General features: G+C 30.0%; 1 protein-coding gene across 1 annotated transcript; it reads right to left on the bottom strand.

Moving 5' to 3' along the window:
• Nucleotides 1-17144: 17144 nt before the first annotated feature.
• LOC105801595 (uncharacterized) lies at nucleotides 17145-20830 on the bottom strand. Its single transcript, XM_052623158.1, has 4 exons — nucleotides 20635-20830; nucleotides 18110-18186; nucleotides 17592-17650; nucleotides 17145-17496 (listed from the first exon to the last, which is right to left on the bottom strand). The coding sequence occupies exons 1-4, from the start codon at nucleotides 20721-20723 to the stop codon at nucleotides 17251-17253; spliced, it is 471 nt and encodes a 156-aa protein (XP_052479118.1). The 5' UTR covers nucleotides 20724-20830; the 3' UTR covers nucleotides 17145-17250.
• Nucleotides 20831-22983: the final 2153 nt, after the last annotated feature.

The following is a 22983-nucleotide window of genomic DNA, read 5'->3' on the forward strand; positions in this document are numbered from 1 at the left end:
ATATTATACGATTATAGATATGTGTACTCTTTTTGCTTCATTAGGAATTTTTTTCCACTGGGTTTTTTTCTTAGTAAGATTTTAAAGAGACACATTATCTACAAATGGACATCCAATGGGAGTGATATGAATATTTTATTAAGTGGATGTCCATCAAGATCAAGATAAGTTTTGATATACTTTAAATTCTAATAGTAATTAGAAGTAGATCTTTACTTTATTTATACTTCTTATGCCTATAAATAGAGACTTTGGAGAAGCTTTATAGATATCCCGATTGATCAATAAAATATGCTCTCTTTGCGCTCCCATTCTCTTTGTTCTTTCTTGTCTATTTTTTATTTTATAACAGCTTTTATTAATTTATTTATTTTATGACCTAAAATTATATCCTTGATTATAAAGCTAACCCAATTTTTGGACCATTAAGTAGCGAATATGAAAGTTAAAAGAAAAAGAAAAAAGAAGAAAAAAGGAAGGATGATAAAGTATTATAGTTAGCAATTGATTTCAGTTGTTTATCATATAATATTAAGGTCTCTTTCGACCAATTTTTAATCATTTGGGTTATCCATTGGATTGTCTTAACTCTATGTTGTGAGCAGCTCCAAAACACAAGAAAGGTATTTTTGAAGGAGTCTTTTGCATGTTTTATTATTAGAATAAGTTATATTTATTTAGGGATATTGGTATTTGAATTATTCTTTGTTACTATTATCTCGTATCTTTGATTTGATTTGAGTGTGCAATTTTTATTCTCTGTTAATATATTAATGTATGGCTATATAAGTTAAGGTCATCATCAATGAAACTCAAATCACTAAATGTAACACCCCTAACTAGTCTCCGTCACCAGATTAGGGTTACAGAGTATTACAGAACAATCAAAAGTATAGGAACATTTTATCAATCAGTATAATAATCATCTCATAAACCATTCATACTCACACAAAACGTCTCTAAATCGAGCCCTCGAAGCTCTAAAAAATAACCTAGAAATAATTTGGATCTAATTTGAAACAGTTTGGATAGTTTAGGAAAAAGATGCAACATTTGCAGAATAGAGGTCATATGGCCGTGTGGCCAGGTCATGTGCCTCACACAGCTGCGACACAAGCCCATGTCTCAAGTCGTGTAACAATCGAACTAGGGACACAACACCGTGTCCTCACCCGTGTAACTCTCTGGGTAGGGTCACGCGATCATGTCACACGCCCGTGTGTCAAGCTAAGTAACTCTTTGAGTTGCCCCATATAACTGTGTGCCAAGCCGTGTGTTCGGCTGTGTAATTTACTAACTTGCACCCTAAAGAACTCATCAGATGACACACAGCTATGTCGCCAAGCCGTGTGTCTCACATGGCTGAGTCGAACACCTGTGTCTCAGGCTGTGTGGACCCAAAATGAACCTTAAAGAACAAGTTTACCAATTTAATCTTACTTGGGCTCTAAGTAATCCATTTTTCAGCCAAAAGACCTATTCAAAATGACCTTATACAAGCTAAAAACATGCTAAAGCAACAATCCTAAGTGCTTAACAAATGTATCATCATTGATACCACAAGTATATACAATTTTATAACAAAAAAAAACTATCATTCAAAGTATTTTAAATCACACCATCTAACATTCAACCAATATGCCAAACATAGGCACCTCAATCACAACATTCCAATCTCACTTACCATAAACTTGCACATAAACATCATACCTCATTCACATATATCATATATCATATAAGTTGAATATTTGCACTTAAGATCATATTTTAACATTTTACATATCAAAACAATGTCAATAATCCAAAATGAATGTCCTAGAAACTACCGAAAATGAGTGGATAGTGTGACTTGAGTGCCGGTCCAACTGCCCAACCTTCAAAGTATATACAAAAATAGAAAATAACACAAGTAAGCTCATTGAAGCTTAGTAAGTTTGACGTACTAAAATGATAAATCTTACCTAAGTAAGTACAAAAAATCAAATAATAATACAACCATATGTGTTCCCTATCCTCCACAAATCTCAATCGGTAAATTGTAAAATTCAATTCAAAACTCAAATACATGACAAAACCATCAAAAATCACTAAACAAGTTAACTTACCGAAATTTACAATCTAATGAACGACTTAAGGATAATAGCATATCGATATTCCAACCAAAACACACCATATGCTCATAAGATTTAATCCATCTGAAACACACCAGATTCTCATAAGAGCCAGTCCACCCGATAACACACCAATGGCTTCGAAGAGTTAGTCCAACCGAAATCACCCGAAAATAAAGAGTATAACACGAGAGTTCGCAACAAATGTTGAACCTCAGTCTACTCGAGAAATAGATATATCTACCACTCCACAACAATCTCCACTCCAATCCCACATAAAACACCAGATTTCGATTGTATTGTATCCAGCGTTCAATTCGATCCAAGTATTGAATTTCAACAACTTTTTTCAAATAACTTTACACCATTCATAATCAAATATATCTATTATATCACATTATATCATCAAACATTTCATATAGATGTTAAATTATAAACTGTATTTAACTTACTCGGACTGAATTGCGTGAGTTGCGTAAGTTCGTGGACTATTCTAATAATTCTTTCTTTCCCACGAGTATCAACTGGGTCTTGATCTAAAATATAAAATTTCTCAATTATTTGTGTAAATTTCACATTCCAATTCCTTTCACATTTTATACCCTTTTATTTTTTAAATTTACACAATTACCCTTAATTTTATAATTTTTGCAATTTAGTCCCTTAACCCGAAAATCATCAAATTAACCATTTTTCTCAAGTCAAACTTATAGTCGAATATACTAGGCCCTTAAACAGTCCCTAATAAACATCAAATTCACTATCAAACCCTAAATTTTTTACATTTTCATAATTTAATCCCTAAATTAAAATCTAACAAAAATCACTTTACAAAATCACCAAATAACACAATCAGAACTTCAGATACATAGTTATTATAAAAAAATTTGAGGTTCATCAATGGCAACTTCTAATGTTTTAACAAATTCAAAAACGAAGGTACATGTTAGTTGGACCTAGTTGCAACGATCTCAAAAACTGAAGAAATAAGTGACAATTGAGCTCACATGCACAAGGATGAAGAAACTGAAGCTTGAAGCTCTCTCCAACGGTGGTTTCAGCAAGGTTGAAGAAAAATGAATAGGAAAATTCTAATTTTTCAATTTGTTTTGTTTAATTTTAATTTATTTACTATTATGCCATTAACATATAATATTCTATCATTTTTAATTCTAATTGTCGTCCCACACATTAATTAAGTCTTAATTACCACATAGATCCTCCCTCAATTACTAATCGAGTCATTTGATCACCTAAATGCATTAATTAACAAGTTTTACATTTTTTACAATTTAGTCCTTTTTCTTAAATTAGCTACCTAAACAATAAAATCTCCTAATCAAATTTTAATACGACTCTAATGACTTCATAAATATTCTATAAAAAATATTTACGAGTCAACACGATGGAAATATGTGGTCTCAAAATGACTGTTCCGTCACCATTAAAAATCGAGATATTACATTAAAAGTCTAGCTTGTTATTTACTTGTGTTCTTGTGTCCCATCTTAGATAAAAAGTTTTCAATAGTTTGGCATCAGACTCCCATTGGGCTTGAGAACTTCTAGCAACAGCCTTATACAACTAGTTATTCCTCTCACTATGATCATTGGAGCACGCTAATGAAAATTTTTCTATATTCTAAGGAATGTTGGGAGTTGGCGGATCCTAGCAATGATAAACTAGTAAGAGAAGCACCTCAGCCAAATGCACAATGAAAGAAGAAAGATGGGACAAAGCTAAAAGATTTGAAAGTGAAAAACTATATCTCTTTTAGGATATCAATTGCACAGTCTTAACACCATTCTCAACAAGAATATTGCCAAAGAAATATGGAATGTCATGAATAAAAAATACAAAGGAAATGCAAGGGTTAAGAGATCTCATCTTCAAGCTCTCTAATGAGAATTTGAAACGCTTGAGATGAGGAATGATTAAGGTGTGAAAGAGTATTTCTCAAGGGTCATGACAGTGGAAAATAAGATGCGAACTTTTGGAGAAGATATGCAAGATGTTAAAGTGGTAGAAAAAAAATGTACGCTATTTAACTAAGAAGCTTAACTATGTTGTTTGTCCTTTTAGGAATCAAAAGAAATTGATGCACTCACTATTGATGAATTACTAAGCTTACTAATAGTACACTAATAGAAATTTTAGAGGCACCGTAGAGAAGAGCAGGTTTTGAAAGTGACACGATAGAGGAAGGTCGCGGTTGTAGTGCCTATATAAGAGGAAGATGTCAAGAAAGTTTCAACAAAGCAACAGTGGAATCTTAAAAATGTCATAAATTTGGACATTTTGAATACGAGTTCCCTGGAAATAAAGAAACAAACTATGCAGAAATTGGTAAGGAAGATGATAAGCTTTTAATAGCTTATGTGGAGCCAAATGGAGTTAGAAAGGAAGATATTTGGTTCTTTGACCCGAGTTGTTCTAATCATATGTGTGGTGGTCAAGCTATGTTTAGTGAACTTGATGATTGATTTCGACATCCAGTGTAACTCGAGAATAACACAAAGATGAATGTGATGGGAAAAAAAGTGTGAAACTACTACTAAATGGAGTCAATCCTGACTCATTTTTGGCATAGAAGATACGAACATCTAAGCTACATGGACTATCTCAACTCACCACCTCAAATGTGATATGTACTAATTGTATCAATAAGAAACAACATTGTGATGACATCCCAAAAAAAAAGTAATTAGAGAGAAACTAAAATATTGACACCACATTCATGTCGATATTTGTGGTCCGATCACTCCTCCTTCCAATAGCAATAAGAGTTACAAGTTGAAAGCTTCACTGTATTTTTTTATAGAGAATTCAATGCCTTTTAATGTTTTTAAATGTTTTAGGAACATGGTTGAGAAATAAACATAACTATTTTTCAAGTATGTATGCATTGATAGATGAGGCAAATTTAATTCAAATGGGTTCAATGATTTATGCAAACAAAATAGAGTAAGGAGACAACTAACCATCGCTTATACACTGTAACAGAATGGAGTGGCTAAACAGAAGAATAGAACCATCACGAACATAGTTCAATCAATGCTATATGAAAAAAACATTAAAAAAAGGTTTTGGCCAGAAGCAATAAACTGGCTTATCTATGCCCTTAATATGTATCCAACATTGGTAGTCAGAGATGTTACACCAGAGAAGGCTTGAAGTGGATTAAAGCCATCAGTAGAACATTTTTGAGTTTTTGGCTGTATAGCACATGCCTATGTTCCATAAGGCGGGAGGAAAAAAATGGACAGTAGAAGCATTGCTTGCGTGCTATTGGGGGTTAGTGTGGAATTAAAAGGTTTCATGTTATTTGATCCCATTGCTAAAAGAGTTATTTTGAGTAAAGATGTAATTTTTGAAAAAGGTAAACAACGAGATTGGGATGAGAGTTATAAGAAAACATAATGTAGTAGAGTTAGAGTGGGGTGAGAATAAAGAAGGGGTGACTGAAAATGAGAATAGAATTAGCATTGATGAAGAAGTGAATGATAAGGAATTTGGAGGAGAGGAAGATAACTTTAGTAAGAGTGAAGATAAGGTTAGAAGACCTCCTATTCATGAGTGATTATGTTAGTTGAAAGGGTCTGTGTCACACCCCAATTTTAGCGAATCCAAAACGTAGGCGTATACTAGTGAAATAATCTATTTGACAAAGTATAATCTGCCCAATTATTTTTATTGGAGAATAAGAATAGGCGTATAGTAACTGTTGTGTAAGTAAGTAAAGATTCTGTTTTAATTTATTATGTTATTTAAAGAAAAAGGAACGGATTAGCAAAAATGGGGTATTTAAGGTATGAGTTATCGCCAAATGAATTGTACGCCTAGTTTGTCTGAATATTGTGCTTGTTATGTTTGTTCAATGATCTGGTTGGGAACCAATTAGGTTAGCCAATCAAATAATATTCATTCAGGATCCTGATTTATGTTTTTTTTTGGAACTTTAGGCATTAAGAATGATAAATTATGAATTTGAGTGACACTTGTTAAGGTCTACTAAGTGGAATAGTGTAATATTTATATGTATGTGAGAAGAGTTTTGAGGAAGGTTCTTTTTCCAATATTACACTTTGATTATTTCTTTTCAAATCTAATTGTATTTCTTCTCCATTAAGTTAAAAGTTATAGTTCTTTTTTAAATGAGTTGTCATTTCATCTCCGGTGGTTGTTATGGGTTTGAAAAAAATGTCTAAGTCTGGAGCTTTAAGCTGAAGTAGGTGAGTCCTTAATTTTGACTCCTACAAGTGTTTTTAGATAGATTTCTTATGATCAATGTTCCAGTAATGGTGTATGAATTGTTGATTAACTGCTAAAATTATGTATGTAATCTTGGTATAGTACCATTGTGAGACTAGTATGTAATAAGTGGTATATATGGTGATTCTATGAACTCTGTGTGTGTGCTTGGGACGTATACTGTGATACGTGATTGTGTAGATGTGTGTAAAACATGTATTCAAGTATGATTTGATTAAGAAAATGAGTTAAGTTTGCTTGAATGTATGCTTATGTTAGATATATGGTGTGTGATTAAAAATGTTGGGGAAAACGGGGTGTAACTGAGTGATGGGAGGTTATGATAAAAGTCTTGACACCGTGGTAGAATTCCATGAAGTTCGTTAGGATAGTAAACACGAGTTTTGATATGACAACTCTGATAAAAATCCATGGCCATGGCACATTTTGGAAAGGAGCAGATGACTCGTATTTGTCGACTAGGGTTTTTTGCGTGTCCCAGCGCGATGATGGGCAAACCACATGCGATGTGACTTTAGGAAAAATTATATCGCAAACACGGTAGTTCTTAGGGTGCTTTTGTAGCATTCTGTATAACTTTTGTGGCGCACTCTGTATAACCTTTATGGCACATTCTGTATAGCCTTTGTGGCACATTTTGTGTAGCTTTCTTGACATTCTGTTAACCTTTGTGGCGTATCTGGTATGTTACTTATGTGGCATATTATGTTTGGCCCTTATGGTGTGCTCTGATAAATCTATTATCTGTTTGAAGTGATTTTGACTTGAAGAGTTCTATTATGTAAACAAATGGACCTTAAAAAAGTTTATTGAAAAGAAGTATGAATTGTATGTTCAAAGAAAATATTTGTCGTGATTATCTATCAATAGAATATGTTGGAAATATAATCTATTTCAAAAACAAATTTGTTATTGCAGACTAAGAAAAATAAATAATTAAATATGAAATCAGAAATTATTATGACGTTGTAAATCTACTGCCTTAGAAATGAACTCGCCCTGATTGGTGTAATCGTGTAGTGGACGTTGTCCCTCAAGGTTAACACAATCCTTCGATATTTGTACACTAGAATATGGAAGATGAAACTCAATTTGTTTTTCTCTTCTCGAGAAGTCACAATAGAAATAATTCCTAAGAAAGTTTAGAGGGTTCATAGTCAACCCGCTTAAAACCCAAACTCTTAGGCAGGATTTTCTCTACAAGTGATTTGAGAAAAATTGACAAAATTTATAAAGAAGTCGCGAACAGAGAGCAGAGGAGAAAAATGTTTTCAGGAAGGGTTGTGTTTCTACTGAGTGTGAAAAAAGAGGAAACCAGCCCTCTATTTATACTAGTAACAAAAGGGAAATATGGTAAAAAGACATGGAAAATTTTCTAAAATACCCATAATAATATCACCACTAAATCCTCAACAGCCCCCACTAAATCCTCAACAATCATGATTTTCTTTGCATTATCAACAATCCCCTACTAATGCAAAATGATTCTAAGATTTTTTTGAAAACACGAGAATTCATAAGGATATGTAAAAGGTACATTATGAGTCTTTCCACGGTTTAGTTTGACCACATTGAACTTAGAAACTAAGTTGGGTATCCACCATGAATTCCTCAATCACTGGGCTTAAGACTCATCCCCCTAAACAAATCAAGAACTATTTTCCTACTTATTCCTCTCGGTTAGTGGATTAGCTAGATTCCTTTCAGATCTCACATACTTTAAAGCATGTACTTCATTCTTTATTAAATGTCTTATATATTCATGTCTTATTCGAATGTCTCTTCTTACCATTGTAATCTTGACTCTTAGAAATACAAACTATGGTTTGTGACTCACATAATAAAGATGCAAAAGGTACTGGTTTTTCCCACATAAGAAAATATAGAAGTAGATTTGTAAACCACTCAGCCTCTTGCCCAGCTAAGTCAAGAGCTATAAACTCTAATTCCCTCATGGAACGAGCAATACAAGTCTACTTAGCAGACTTTCATGAAATGGTTGCTCCACCCAAAGTAAAGACATACCTACTTGTGGAGCTTACCTCATCATTATCAATTATCCAGTTTGCATCACAATAGCCTTCAAGAACTGTAGGGTAACTAACAAATTCTAACTCCCAAGTTAAAGTACCTTTAAGGTATTTAAGCAAACACTTTCGAGCATTCCAATGCTCAGTGCTCGGATTATAGGTATACCTACTTAGTCTAGTCTACTAATCACATAAGCAATGCCCGGTCGAGTGTAGTTAATAAAAAACATAAGACTTCCAATAATCTTTACATACTCTAATTGTAAACTATTGTTTCCTATATTCTTTAATAATTGTATCCTAAAATCATAGAGAGCTCTCATGAGGATTACAGTAAAACTATTAAATCTTTTAACACATTTTCTATATAGTTAGATTGATTTAATGAAAATCTCATTTCTGATTTTGTAACTTTAACTCCTAAGATTACATCTACCTCTCCCAAATCAGTCATTTCAAATCGGTTGATAAGAAATTCTTGATTTTATTAATGACTTCTATATTAGAACTAAAAATTAACATGTCATATATATACAGACTTATGATGACATAATCAGATCCAAACATTTTGGAATATACACATGCATCTAAACCATTAATTATAAAACTGATACTAAGAATAGTCTTATTAAATTTCTCATACCATTGTTTTGGAGATTGTTTGAGACTGTACAGTGATTTTTTGAGTCCGCAAACTTTATCTTCCATACCAGGTGCCAGAAATCTTAGAGGTTGCTCCATATAGATCTCCTCATCCAAGTCACCATTCAAGAAAGCTGTCTTTACATCCAATTGATGTACCAATAGATTACAAATGAAAGTTAATGCAAACAACACATGAATGGTAGAGATTTTAGTTACAGAAGAGTAAGTATCAAAATAATCTACTCCAAATTTCTAAGTAAACCCTTTAATCACTAGTCTTGCCTTATACTTTTCTATTGACCCATTTGGTCTAAGTTTCTTTCTAAATACCCAATTGTTACTAATAGGATTAATACATTTAGGCAAGTGTACTAATTCCCAAGTGTGATTAGACATAATATATTCAAGCTCATTATTAATAGTATCTCTCCAAAAACTAGCATCCATAGAATTTATGACTTCATCAGAAGTTTTTGGATTCTCATCTATCAAAAAACATGAGCAATAGGATAATTTATTAAGTCTAAATAATTAACCTCGAATATAAAATAAGAAAATCAGGTCTGAAACTAGAGGCAGTCCTTCTTCTTTTACTTCTCCTAGGTTCCACATCATCATTAAGAATATCTCTATTATGTGTACTAGAAGAAGATATATGTTTGTCTAATTATGTATCATGATTTACATCATATTTCTTTAGAGCAATAATATTTTCAAAAAATACATCTCTAGATTCACATATGGAAGAATCATGAAAAAACATAAATCTATATGTAGCACTGTTCAGAGCATAACCAACAAAAACAACATCAAATGTTTTAGACCCAATAGTGTTCTATTTAAAAACAGGTATGCCTACTTTTGCTAGGCACCCCTACATTTTCAAGTATTTTAGATTAGGGGCATAACTCTTCCACAATTTGTATGGGTTACAACCTTATTTTTTTATGAGGCACTTTATTAAGGATGTGATTCGTAGCGAGTATGGCCTCTCCCCACATGTGATCAGGTAAACCAGAACTAAGTAGTAAAACATTCATCATTTCTATTAGAGTTTCGTGTTTCCTTTCAGCTATGTTATTTTTTTGGTGGAAAATAGGGAGTGAAAAATTTATGTATAATTATCTTTCTGACAAATCTCTTTAAGGCAGTTGGTGCCATACTCGCCCCCTTTATCGGATTTAAGACGTTTTATTTTCCTATCAAGTTGGTTTTCTACTTCTGCTTTATAAAGGAGAAAGGTTTGTTTAGCTTCATCTTTTGTTCTTAAAAGATAGACCTTTGTATACTTAGAGTAGTCATCTACAAAGGTAACATAGTAGTGTTTCCCATTTTTACTTTCTATGTTTCTAAAGTCTACTAGATCAATATGAATTAATTCCAAAAGTTTAGTTTTCCTATCAGTGATAGGTTTTAAGGAAAGTGTAGCATGCTTGGCTTCAACACAGATTTCACATTTATTAAAGCTACTATTATCTAAATTAGGAAATAGATTCAAATTTACGAGTTTCTTTAAACAATTAATGTTCACATGTCCTAATCTAGCATGCCACATGTCAAATAATTCAACAATATAAGAAGAAGTGGTATATTTATTATTATTAAACATAGTCTCAATCACGAATAAACCTTTATTTAAAAAACCTTTCCCCCATAATCTTCGTTTTGAAAAAGTACAAGTTTATCAGATTCAAAGACTAGTTCAATGTCACCTTATTCAATAGACTACCACTAATAAAACTTCTATGAAGGGTTGATACATAGAAAACATCACTCAATGCGAACGTTTTACCAGAAATGAGTTTGAGTAAAATTTTTCCTTTATCGAGTACTTCCGACATGCTTGAATTACCCATGCAGACTTGCTCACCTTCAATTATCTTTTCAAATTCGATGAACATTTCTCTATTAGCACAGAAATGTTTAGAGGCGTCTATGTCTACAATCCACTTGGTGTTATTTTTGACCAGGTTTACTTCAGAAACAATAGCAGCTCTAACCTTATCTAGAATGTATTTGTTGATTAAGTTAGACATGTTTAAGTAGTAGGAATTCGTTTCTAAATTGTTGGAAATATAATATACTACCAAAACAAATATGTTACCACTAATTTGGAAAAATAAATAATTAAATATAAAATTAAAAATTACTATGCCATGGTAAATCCACTGCCTTAGAAACTAATTTATCGTGATCAGTGTAATCGTGTAGTGGACGTCATCCCTAAGGTTAACTCAGTCCTTCGATATTCATACACCCGAACATTAAAGATGAAACTCAATTGGTGTTGCTCTTATCGGGAAATCACAGTAGGAATAATTCCCATGAAAGTTTGGAGGGTTACAGTTGGTCCCGCTTAAAACCCAAACTTCTAAACAAAATTTTCTCTAAAAGTGATTTGGGAAAAATCGATAAATTTTATAAAAGAATCGAGAATAGAAAGCAAAGTAGAAAAATGTTTTCAGAGAGGGTTGTGTTTATGTTGAGTGTGAAAAAACAGGAAATCAACCCTCTATTTATACTAGTAACAGAAGGGAAAATGGTAAAAAGGCATGGGCAATTTTGTAAAAAACCCATAACAATATCTCTACTAAATCCTCAACATCCCCCACTAAATCCTCAACAACCATGATTTTTTTTTTTTTGCATTATCAACAGAATATAGGCGTGTTCTTAGCTAAAAGTGGTATATAAGTACCCATTGTTCCAATTTTGTCTAAGTTATGTACGATTGGTAATTTGAGTTATTAGTATCTGCTATATTTGGACAATGTTATGTTTAAGCTCTGAAATTATATGGTATTTGTGCTAACTATCAGTTTGGGTATTGAGATAGAATATGATTGATTGGCAAACTGATGGTATTCAACTCTTCGTGGGAATTGGCCAAAAGTGGAAGTATCCACCAGTGAATAGTGTTTGTGAACAAGTGTTCTATAATAAAAGGTACAAGTAATCTGAGTAGAGAATAAGAGATAGTATGGTCTGGTAAAATCTAAAGTTAGCCATTGAGTTAAGTTAGAAACAATTAATTATGGTTAATGGCGCCTAGATTTATGTACATGTGTTGTACGACAAAGTAAAGATACCAGACAATGACATATTTGGTCATTTAAATAATCAGGATGAAGAGTTCAGCTTAAAAGGATTGAAGGTAAATTGTATTTCAAACTCACTAAGTTTGTATAACTTATAAGTGTTATGTTTATATTTCAGGTTATGTTGTTTGGATAAGTTCAACAAGAGAGACAAGCCAGGAGTATGTAAAGGAAACGATGATTAGGGATATTATGCATACAGTGGTCGTCTTTAAATAGTGGAAAATTGTAGCATTATGTCATATTAGTTTGTTTTATTAAACCTATGTATTGTAATAAGTTATAAAAAAATATGGTGTATTATCTCTAAATAGATTTATTTCTTTTCTAAATAAATGATATTTTGAAATAAATGATAACAAAAAATGTTTTGAGTCACTTGTTTAAAAAGGATGTTTAGTGAATTTCGCTAAGTAAAACGTGCAGTAACACCCAGGGCCCAGACCTAGAGAATAAGGTCGAGTTAAGTGTGTTACATTCTGGATCTATCTGATGATAAGGTTCATATGGCTCAAGTAGTATCAAATGACCTATTATATATTGAGGAAGTGAAAATCGCAAATTTGAAAATGGCCATGGAAAGAAACACCAAATCCATTGAAAAGAGCAAGACATGGACGTTTACTGAGCTACCAACTGGAGCAAAAAAAATTTGGTGTGAACTGGGTTTTTAAAATAAAGTACAATGAACATGGAAAGATTGACAAACAAAAGGCACGTTTGGTTGCAAAAGGGTAATTTCAACAACATGGAGTGGACTACGATGAAGTTTTTGCACCAGTAGCAAGGATGGATACAGTAAGGATAATAATTGCTCTAGCTATACAAAAGACTTAGAAGATTTTTCAACTAGATGTTAAGTCGGGTTTTCTCCATGGTGAGCTAAGTGAAGATGTTTATATAGAACAGTCAAGAGGATAGAAAAAAAAGGTAAAGAGCATCTAGTCTATAAATTACACAAAGCTTTGTATGCATTAAAACAAGTTCCACGAGCTTGGTTTAGTCAAATTGAAGCGCATTTCATCAAAGAAGGATTTCAAATGTGCGACAGTGAACAAACACTATTCACAAAGAAAAGCAACAAAGGAAAAAATATCATTATAAGTGTTTATGTTGATGATTTAATTTTTACTGGTGATGATGAAGTTTTGATGTCTGAATTTAAAAGCTCTATGTTGAGAGAATTTGATATGACTTATTTAGAAAAGATGAGACTTTGTCTTGGAATTGAGGTGTTGCAAAAATCTAACGGTATTTTTATATGCTAAAGAAAACATGTTGTAGAAAGTTTGAAGTTTGGTATGGTTGAAAGCAATTTGATAAGGAGTCCAATTGTTCCAAGCTTCAAAGTAAGCAAAGATGAAGATGGAATCTCTCTGGATAAAACTTATTACAAACAACTAGTTGAAAGTTTGATGTATCTCACTGTTACAAGGCCCGACATGATGTTTGTTACTTGTCTCATAAGTAGATATATGGAAAAACAAAAGGAGATTCATCTACAAGTAGCTAAGAGAGCTCTTTGATATTTAAAAGGGACTACAAACTATGGAATCCATTATAAAAAAAGAAAGAGATGGTGAGTTGTTGGGGTTCACAAATAGTGACTATGCTGGATATATGGAGGATAGAAAAAGTGCATTTGGATATGTGTTTTTAATGAGTTTAGGGGTTGTTTCATGGTGTTAAAAAAATAGCCAATCGTGACTTTATCCACCATAGAAGTTGAGTTCGTAGCAGCTACAATTTGTGCTTGTCAAGGAATTTGTATGAAAAGAAATTTGAAGGCACTAAGGTACTTAAATGAGAGTCGTATTACTATAATGTGTGAGCTCAGTTCATCCAATAAGCTGTCAAAAAATCCAATTATGCATGGTGGCAATAAGCATATTGATGTGAGATTTCATTTTCTAAGGAATCTTACTAGTGATGGTGCACTTGAATTAGTTTATTGTGACAGTCGAGATCAAGTACCATATATAATGGCTGTTGTCCGGAAGAGTGTAAAAGAGTAAAATTATTGCACTGAAAAATCACACTAAGTTCAATTCCCAAGAAAGAGAGGTGGATCGCGAGGATCACTTAAGTACCAGGTCTTTCCTAGCCAGAATATCCCTCTATCGTAATTTAACTGCATAATAAATCACTACAATCACAGCTCACAAAATATGCAAAATAAACAGTAAAGAACACAAAAATTTTAACGAGGTTCAGCAAATTTTGCCTACGTCCTCAGGCACTAACAAATATATTTCACTCCAAAATACAAGTGAAAATTTACAAATAAAGAGAGAGAACAATGCCTTAAGGAGAGAATGGCAAATGTGGGGGATCAATCAAAATGAGAAATGGTTAGGCCTATTTATAGTTGAGATTCATGGATCAATTTGCAAAGTCACTGTACAATTAGGGACCAAAAATTGCAAATATCTCATGCCAAATTTCAATCCCACTTTCAGTGCCTTAAATCTCTTATTTCCAGTGTCAACATTTTGATACCCATATCTTTGACTTTTCTAAATATGAATGATTGCCAATAATGACAAAATCATTGAAGCTTGAAACCTTTTAGAAGCTTCGAAAGATGTTGCGTGTTTGAGAGATTTCAAATCTAAACTAATTTCTTGAGAAGCATTTAGTTTAAGGGAGGGAATGAAGGAGTCTTTTGCAAATCTTATTGTTAGAATAAATTACTATTCCTTAAGTATTTGAATTATTTTATGTTACTATCATCTCTTATCTTTTATTTAATTTGAGTGTGCAGTTTTTATTCTCTTTTAAGATCATATTATATGGTTATTTAAGCCAAGGCCATCATAAATAAAACTGAAGTCATTGAAAGTCCAGATTGTTATTTACTAGTGTTCTTGTGTCTCGTATTAGATCAAAGTTCCCAACAATTTTGGGTTGACAGGAGCCAAAGTTTCTAGTATACTAGTGTGAATCAAGAAGATTTTTCCTTTCACAGAATAACCATGATTTTCATTTTTATCCTTAAAATTAAAATAATTTCTTGTCTGATCTTATTTGTATTAACACTTTGAGTTGTTATAAAGAAGCCAATTAATTATAAAATAATTAAAAATATGTATCATTTAATATAATAAATGATTATAAATAAATAACTAACTACAATATTTATAAAAATATTATGATACATATTATTTTATTAAAAAATTACAATTTCACATATTTTTATTAATTTTATAAAAATAAAATAATTTAAAACATCTATTATATATCTATTTTTAATAGCCATTTTCTTTTATTAATTCACTATTATAAATGTGTTTGAATCTAAACATGCATTCAACCATTAATTTTAATTTTAGTTTTATAATAATTAATCTTTATCATCATTACACTTTTTTAACCTTACCGATGTGATCTCATCGATGATCTAAAGAAAAGCAAGGTCAAATACTTTTTCTTTCTTTGTTGTTTTTTAATAGTCAATATTTGTTTGAGGTGGTTGTCCTGGTTGAGAATTTAAAGTAAACAATTCGCTGAGCATGATCAGATTTTTTTTTTTTTTGCTTTTTTTGAAAAATAGTTTTTCAGGGAAATAAATTCTATATTAAATTATAATAAAATTGTACCAAGCAAATAAGGTGTGTATATATATATATATATATAAAAGTATATGGTTTAATACACCAAAAAAAAAAAGACTAAAAGCCTATTCATGGGCACAAGTAAATCTAGGCAAAGCATAGAAATAATGATGAATAATTATTTCATCTTCCAAAATAACAAATATATAAAGATATTTTAGATCCGCACGTGTTGATTCAATCGTGAAAGAATTAATCTAGATGGTAAAGATAACGTAATTAGAAGAAATTAATTTCAAATCCAGTAGAAAATTTTGATAATAGAAAGAGCTATTATTATTCATAACAATAATAATTAGAGTAGCAATATGGAAGATGGAAAGAAGCAATGAAATTAACAAGACAGCAAGTAGCAACAGCTTACCATCTAATCTAAGTAACTATTGAACAGAAAAAACAGAGAAATGAAAGGAAGGGAGGGGGGGGGGGATTTGGAGGTTGGTGGAAGGACGAATTTCTTAGGGAAATAGTGTTTTGGGCGCCTCTTCTACCACAAGGAGCAGCCATGTGTGGTTATAGCAGACTGGAAACAAACTTGCTTCTCCCTAACAAAAATAGACGGGAAATAACATTACTAACATCCCTTAATTGAAACTCCACCTTTAAATCATTTTAAGGTATGTTTAGTTATTTGGAATGAAATAGGATTGGAATATAATATTTATTCGGTAGAAATTGAGTTTTTTTTTTGTGATTGAAGTAATATATTTTAGAGATATATGTTAGATTTATTCAATGGAGTATTTCAATTTGTTGGGAAACTTGTTTACGAGGGTTATTGTGAGATAAATATTGAAAATAATGAATGGATAAAATCAACCTTTAAAGAAGTGTGTTGATCACATTGAAGAGCCTATAAATAGGTTGTTGATCGACACTATTCTTTAGCCGTGTGGGGCGTTTTTGACACGCTCTTGTTTAAGAACTTGTTATGGGGAGATTTTGTGTAATGTGAGGTATTTAGGGAGAATGATTTGTACAATTGGGGTCAGTATTGGGGTTGTAAATACTTCTTTGAGTAAGGGTAGATTGAATTTAAGCCAATAAGTGATTTAGACAATTAGTGAACAAGATTTTTTTCCTGAACAAAGTTCCACAGATATAAGATTAAAAAATCTAAATTGCGTTAATAAATATCTATAATTTTATCTAGAAACTGTTCTAATTTGTTTAATTAAACTATCATAATTGGTGAAAGTTTTTCAAATTTTTTAAACTGATAAAACAAATATTTCAAAGCCCGAATCAAATCAAACTTTGGAACAAACAATTAGTTTTTCTCTACCTCTTGTATGGGTTTGAAGGGTGAAGTTTGACAGCAACTGACTTAAAGAATATAGCGGTTTATAGCAAAGATAATTTAACAAGTTAAGAAAAATACTGTCTTGGAATCCATCTTTCTAATTTTCTCAGACCCAAATTCCTTCTTTTTTTTTGATGAGTAAGAGTATATATAAGGCATTGATACAAGTATGGAGTTTCAAAAGAAACCCATCTCCTGCATCACCAATATCTCCAATGCCCGCAACCTCACAAAGTCGTTGATAACTCTATTCACCTCATCCCTTAGCTCATTCCTCATCATCTTCGACAACCTATACCGTGACATACCCTCTGCGGCATCTCGTTTACTCGCCTGTAGTGACTCCCTCATCAACGTCTTCTGCTCTATCTTATTTCTCAGTACTGCTTTCCTTCTCTTCAGCCTAGTAGTTTCTTTCGCTTTCTGTGTATTCCAAATCATAATTGTTAAACTACTTTGATTCTAAAAAAAGAAATTTAATTGCTGTAGAAATAATTAATCACACCATATATTGATACCTGGATGCTCCTTTTGTACATCTTTTTTCCACCATCTGATATAGTGATTCCCCCTTTTCCTTTTAAATCAGACATAAGAATTTATTTAAGCGATTCCAATGACTCCAAAAATACAATTTAAATTAAATACAAGAAATAATTCTTAACACATGATTTATATTTTTGTTTTTCCTTTGAGAAGGAAAATCCAAAACAAAAGACAGACCATTGTGTATTTTAATTTAATTTAATTGGTTATACATGCCTTTCAAACAACCTGAAGTGGGTCATAGATGAAATCTTGTAAAACAGATATGAGAAATTATAAGGATTGTTAAATTCTAGAAATATTACCTGATTTCTTTAAAAATTAAATTTGTGATTTGAAATAGAAAGTAGGATATTTCGTTTATTATGCATTATGTAAACAGAAATTATTAAAATATTAGTAGCATTTATTAAAACAAAAAATAACTGTTATCTTGTAGCTCTGTTTTGATCAGCAATAATTTTTTGGAAGCTTCCAATTCCATACTCACCGGTGAGACTTGTCATCACCCCAATCGAAGACGAAGACCAAAACTTTTTCTTGCCAATTCTTGTTTTTGTGTATGACCTGCAGGTAGATTTCAAACACTTGTGTAACCGTTTGTTTTTCAAGTATATATATATACAATCTTTGACACAGAAGTAACGTAATTATATTTTAATAAGTTATTTCGGTTGAATTGTTTTTACTTCATTTCAGTTAGATTCTGTTTTGTAAAGAAAATTGATAGTAATAGATAGCGATGAGTAAAACTTGATTTGATTCGAAAAATCGAAAAGAAATTTCAAATTTCGAGTTAATTAAATTGAGTTATTCTAACTATTCGAGTCAACTCAAATAAGTAATCCGAGTTTCGAGTTCGAATCGAGTTGGATTTTACAATTTAAATAACAGATTAATGTAAATACCATTTTGTCCTTATTAAGTTTGAAAATGAGCAAATTGATCTCTCTCAATAAAAATTATAAAAATAAAGAAAATAATTTTAAAATCCCAAAATTTATATTTTTAAAATATACATAAAAATTTCAAAAGAAATTCTTAAAATATAAAAATTAAAAATTTCTTGAATAATAATTTTGGGACCTAAACAAATTAATTAATGATTCAAGTTTATCATACTAAAATATTTTTTATTTTTCTTTGATTTTTTAAAATATATATGATTTCAAATTTATGTGCTCTAACATGTAATTAGTTATCTTGTAACAATACTTTAATTTTTAATTTAACTCGAACAATTTCACTCGATTCAAAAAAATTCAAATTGAGTTAGGATGATAAAATAGAACTAATCAATTCAATTAAATCGAAATTTTTCACTTATTTTGATTCTATTCGATCAAATGCTCACCTCTAGAAATGAAGGCCGGAAATGAAAGAAATTATTTTTATTCATTTTATCTGTTATGAAGTTTGAAAATAAAGAAAATGATTTTAAAACTAAAATTGTTAAAAGAAAAAAAGTTGACACTTAATTTTTATGCCAATTAAATATTTGTATATGTCAAATATTTATTAAATTATATTTGTGTGAATATTAAAATCAAACTTAAAAACTAAATAATATATTTAAAAAGAAAATGTAGTATTAAATTGAATAAATATTTGTTTTTAGAGAGTGGTTTTGACAGCATAAATCCACCCTTTGGCGTTTTCTTTAAAAATTAATTTGAGTTTGCTCTTTTTCATTCTTTTATCGTATCGAAAGCACCAAATTATGGAATGAGATTAAAATATTAAATAGAGTTTATGCAGTCTTAAATATTTTTGGATGTTTTAAATAACTTTATATATACCATATGCGTTGGCACAGTGCTGGATAACTAGTCTGATGCAGACCGGGACACCCTTTATTATTATTATTATTATTATTATTATTTAATTTTAGGGTTAACCGTGCTCATTAAGGTATCTTTAAACAATTATAAAAGAAGATACCAACCAAAATTGTTTAAATATATAGGAGAAACAAAATAAAGAATAGAAAGCATATTTTCTTTTTCTTTTCTTATATATATATTACTTTTACATATTAATAATTTATTTTATTTAAAATATAAAATAAAAATATTTGTCAAATTTCAAAAACCCTTACTAAGCTCTAAAAAATGGATAATAATTCAAAAAATTAATAAATTTTATTTAAGTTTAATTATAAAATATTTTTTAATAATTTAAAATAAAGATTTTGCAACGGTCTGACTCGTTTTGGTATACTTGGCAATGATGTATATGTGTCATAATATAATATTTTGTTGTGTTATAATATGGTAAAACATAATTTCTATAAATATGAATACATTAATAATTCATATTAAATATATTTTAAATATTCATGCTATATTTTTATATTATGGTCTGATTTATTTATACTTAAATGTTGCATTTAATGTTATTAGAGGTGTAATTCTTGGTCACGGTCTTGGTTTTAAAAATGTGACACGAGTCTAACCAAATTTCTAGCTTTAATATGCAATTTTGTCTTGTCCAAACTGCAATTTAATTATTCAATACATAAACTGAACAATTTAATTTTATACATATATGATATTTGACATAAAAAAAACAATTAAAGTATAGTCACTTATGCGCCGTTGAATTTTATAAAAAGTTATTCTAATTTTTCGCTAATTGTTAAATCATTTTAAAATAGTTTATTGGTGTAACAATAAACTATTTTTAATAATTTTAATTTTTAAAAATTAAAAAGTTAATTAGTTATTGATACAACAATCCACATTTATACTACGCTAGCAAAGTTAAGAGATATTAACTTTTCCAGTTATTTAAAAGTGATTTAAGAAACAATGTAAATTTAAAATTAAAAAAAAGAAAAATTAAATGGAGGACCAAATAAACTATCATGTCTAAAATGAATAGGACATATTTTTAGTTAAATGCAAAATTCTTTTTAAAATAAAATAATTAACTTTAATTTAAAAATTATTTCGATTTGGCAACATCAAATATCTGATTTCGCAACATCAAACATCAAAGAACTTTACACGTTACCTTAATCCTCCGACACACCTTTGCCCTTCATCGCCTCTTTCTTGGTGGCGTATCTCTGATTTCAACAGCATCCTTTGCTGGGAAACCATACCCAAAAATTTACAGTTGAAGAGAAATGGCGATGAAACTGGATTTGAATTATAGAAAACAACAATTATACCTTTAGCTTTTTTGCAACTGATTTCCCCTCTTTCGAATGCATTGTTTTGATCACATATATAGAGAGAGAGAGAGAGAGAGTTAGGTTAGCTGTGAGGTAGAGTCGAGACTGAGTAGGTGTCATGGGTTTGGAACCTTTTCCTAGATTTTAATAATTAATTAATCAAATAACGGACGACATCTTACGTGTAGATTACCAAGGCAACACATTAATTATTCTCATATACTTCCAACTATATTTATTATTTAATCTCAATTCTCTTGCTTAAAAACAAAATCTCAATCCTCCTCCTTAATTGTAAGAATTTAATTATTTCCAAAATAATGGAAAATGCAATCATTTGAGTCTTTATTTTAATTATCGAAATGTAATTTTTTTTTATGTTTGGATGGTTTAGAATTTATACTTTTGAAAAGCATACAAATAAAATTTAAAAAGAATAATAATATTTTATTCAAAAAGACTAACAATATTTTGTTAAATCAAAATTTAATGTAATACTATAAAATATTATTTTGCTACACTTTTGTGTCATAGTTCACTTGAAGCAAAGGTTAAAATTCTTATTTGGCACTAATGTGATACAAGTTACCATAACAAAAAAGTAATACTAATTTAAACTCTATCATCCTATTTTCCTTGCCGAATATTTTAATGATAAAAGATAATAATAACATAACTCCCGAGCTTTACATTGGCTTGGGTTAACTTGAGTTGTGCATACAAAGTGAAGTTTAAAAAATTGGTAAAATATCAAATTTAACTCTTAATGTTAATATTTTTTGTTAATTTGATTTTTAGTTAAATTTGGTCATCAATCTTTTAAAAAAACAAAAGTCAAATCACTTTTTTAACGAAAATGTTTACTAAAACATTAAATTTTTTATGATGTTGGTGTGGCAACATACACGACAATCCACTTGTACTTTCATATTGACATAAACATTAATTTTCTTATATGTCATGTCAGAAATAATTTTAAAAATATAAAAATAAAAATATCTAAAATTCAAAAATTATAAAACAGTTCATAAAAGTTAAAAAAATAGCATGAAGTACATGTGAATTGTCATTCGAGCTATCGTGTTTATAAATTTACCGTTTTAGACAATATTTTCATTAAAAACAACTTAACTCTTTTGAAAGGTTGATGATCAAATCTAACTTTTTTTAAAAAAGGTTGAATGTTAAATTTAGCTAAAAGGAATAATGGTCAAAATAACAAGAAAAAAGTAAACACTAAAGACTAAATTTGACATTATTATGTTTAAACTTTAAAAAACTTCTTTAGATTTTTATTTCAAAATCTTGTCACTAATTATTAATTTTAGTAGGAACTAAATTGCTTCTTGCCTATAGTTTATTAATGAGAATAATTAACGCAATAATCAATGGTTTTTTTCGTATACATATTATATTGATTTATTTATTTTTACATAATGTAAATTATTGAACCGATCCGATATCTCTATCATATCAATCTAAAATATTTTATATATTAATATATATATATATATATTCAACGATTGGAATATTTTTACATAAAACAAATAGTTAGAATTTTTAAATTGCATCAAAATTGAGGTGCACAATATTTCATTGATCATTAAAATATTAATCATATAAATACTTATAAAAATGTGTAAAATTACTTTAATTTTTATACCATGTGCGAATCCTTCCAATATAAATAATGTGTACATATATATATATATATATAAGTTTGTAAAAAAATTGGAGCAAAAGAGTCCGCACCAAAACAAAAATGTTAACATCTCGTTAAAGAAAATTTTTGATTGATCGAGTGAAAGGTGAAAAAAGTTTACCAAAATCGAACGTTGATTGTGCGATCATTATTGAAATTATACAAGTATAAATATTAAGAAAAAATATCTCATACGTTATCCTAGTCCATATAGAAATTAATAATATGATACATATTTCTTAGCTATTTGTCAATAGAGCCAATAAGGGTATGAATTTAAATGTGTTTAATTGCATATTTTCTTTTAATTTAAAAGTTGAAAAATTTATATAAATAGAAGTAAATATTATATAAAAAAAAAGAACAAAGTCAAATATTAATAATACATAGGCATCACGTAGTAATCAACAGAAGCATAGGAGAATTTGGGAAACGAAATTATAAATTGGTGAGAATTGTTTCATGGTCTATCACATCCATAAAT

The sequence above is a fragment of the Gossypium raimondii genome, chromosome 11 (genome assembly GCF_025698545.1).
Source record: "Gossypium raimondii isolate GPD5lz chromosome 11, ASM2569854v1, whole genome shotgun sequence".
NCBI classification, from domain to species: Eukaryota; Viridiplantae; Streptophyta; class Magnoliopsida; order Malvales; family Malvaceae; genus Gossypium; species Gossypium raimondii.

What these genes read in the sequence shown, in the direction of transcription:
- LOC105801595 (XM_052623158.1), bottom strand. Translation starts at nt 20,723, where the DNA reads ATGGTTTCCCAGCAAAGGATGCTGTTGAAATCAGAGATACGCCACCAA. An exon ending in AGGTGTGTCGGAGGATTAAG is followed by an intron (nt 18,187 to 20,634) that starts GTAACGTGTAAA and finishes ATCTACCTGCAG; the next exon opens with GTCATACACAAAAACAAGAA. An exon ending in GGTGATGACAAGTCTCACCG is followed by an intron (nt 17,651 to 18,109) that starts GTGAGTATGGAA and finishes CTGATTTAAAAG; the next exon opens with GAAAAGGGGGAATCACTATA.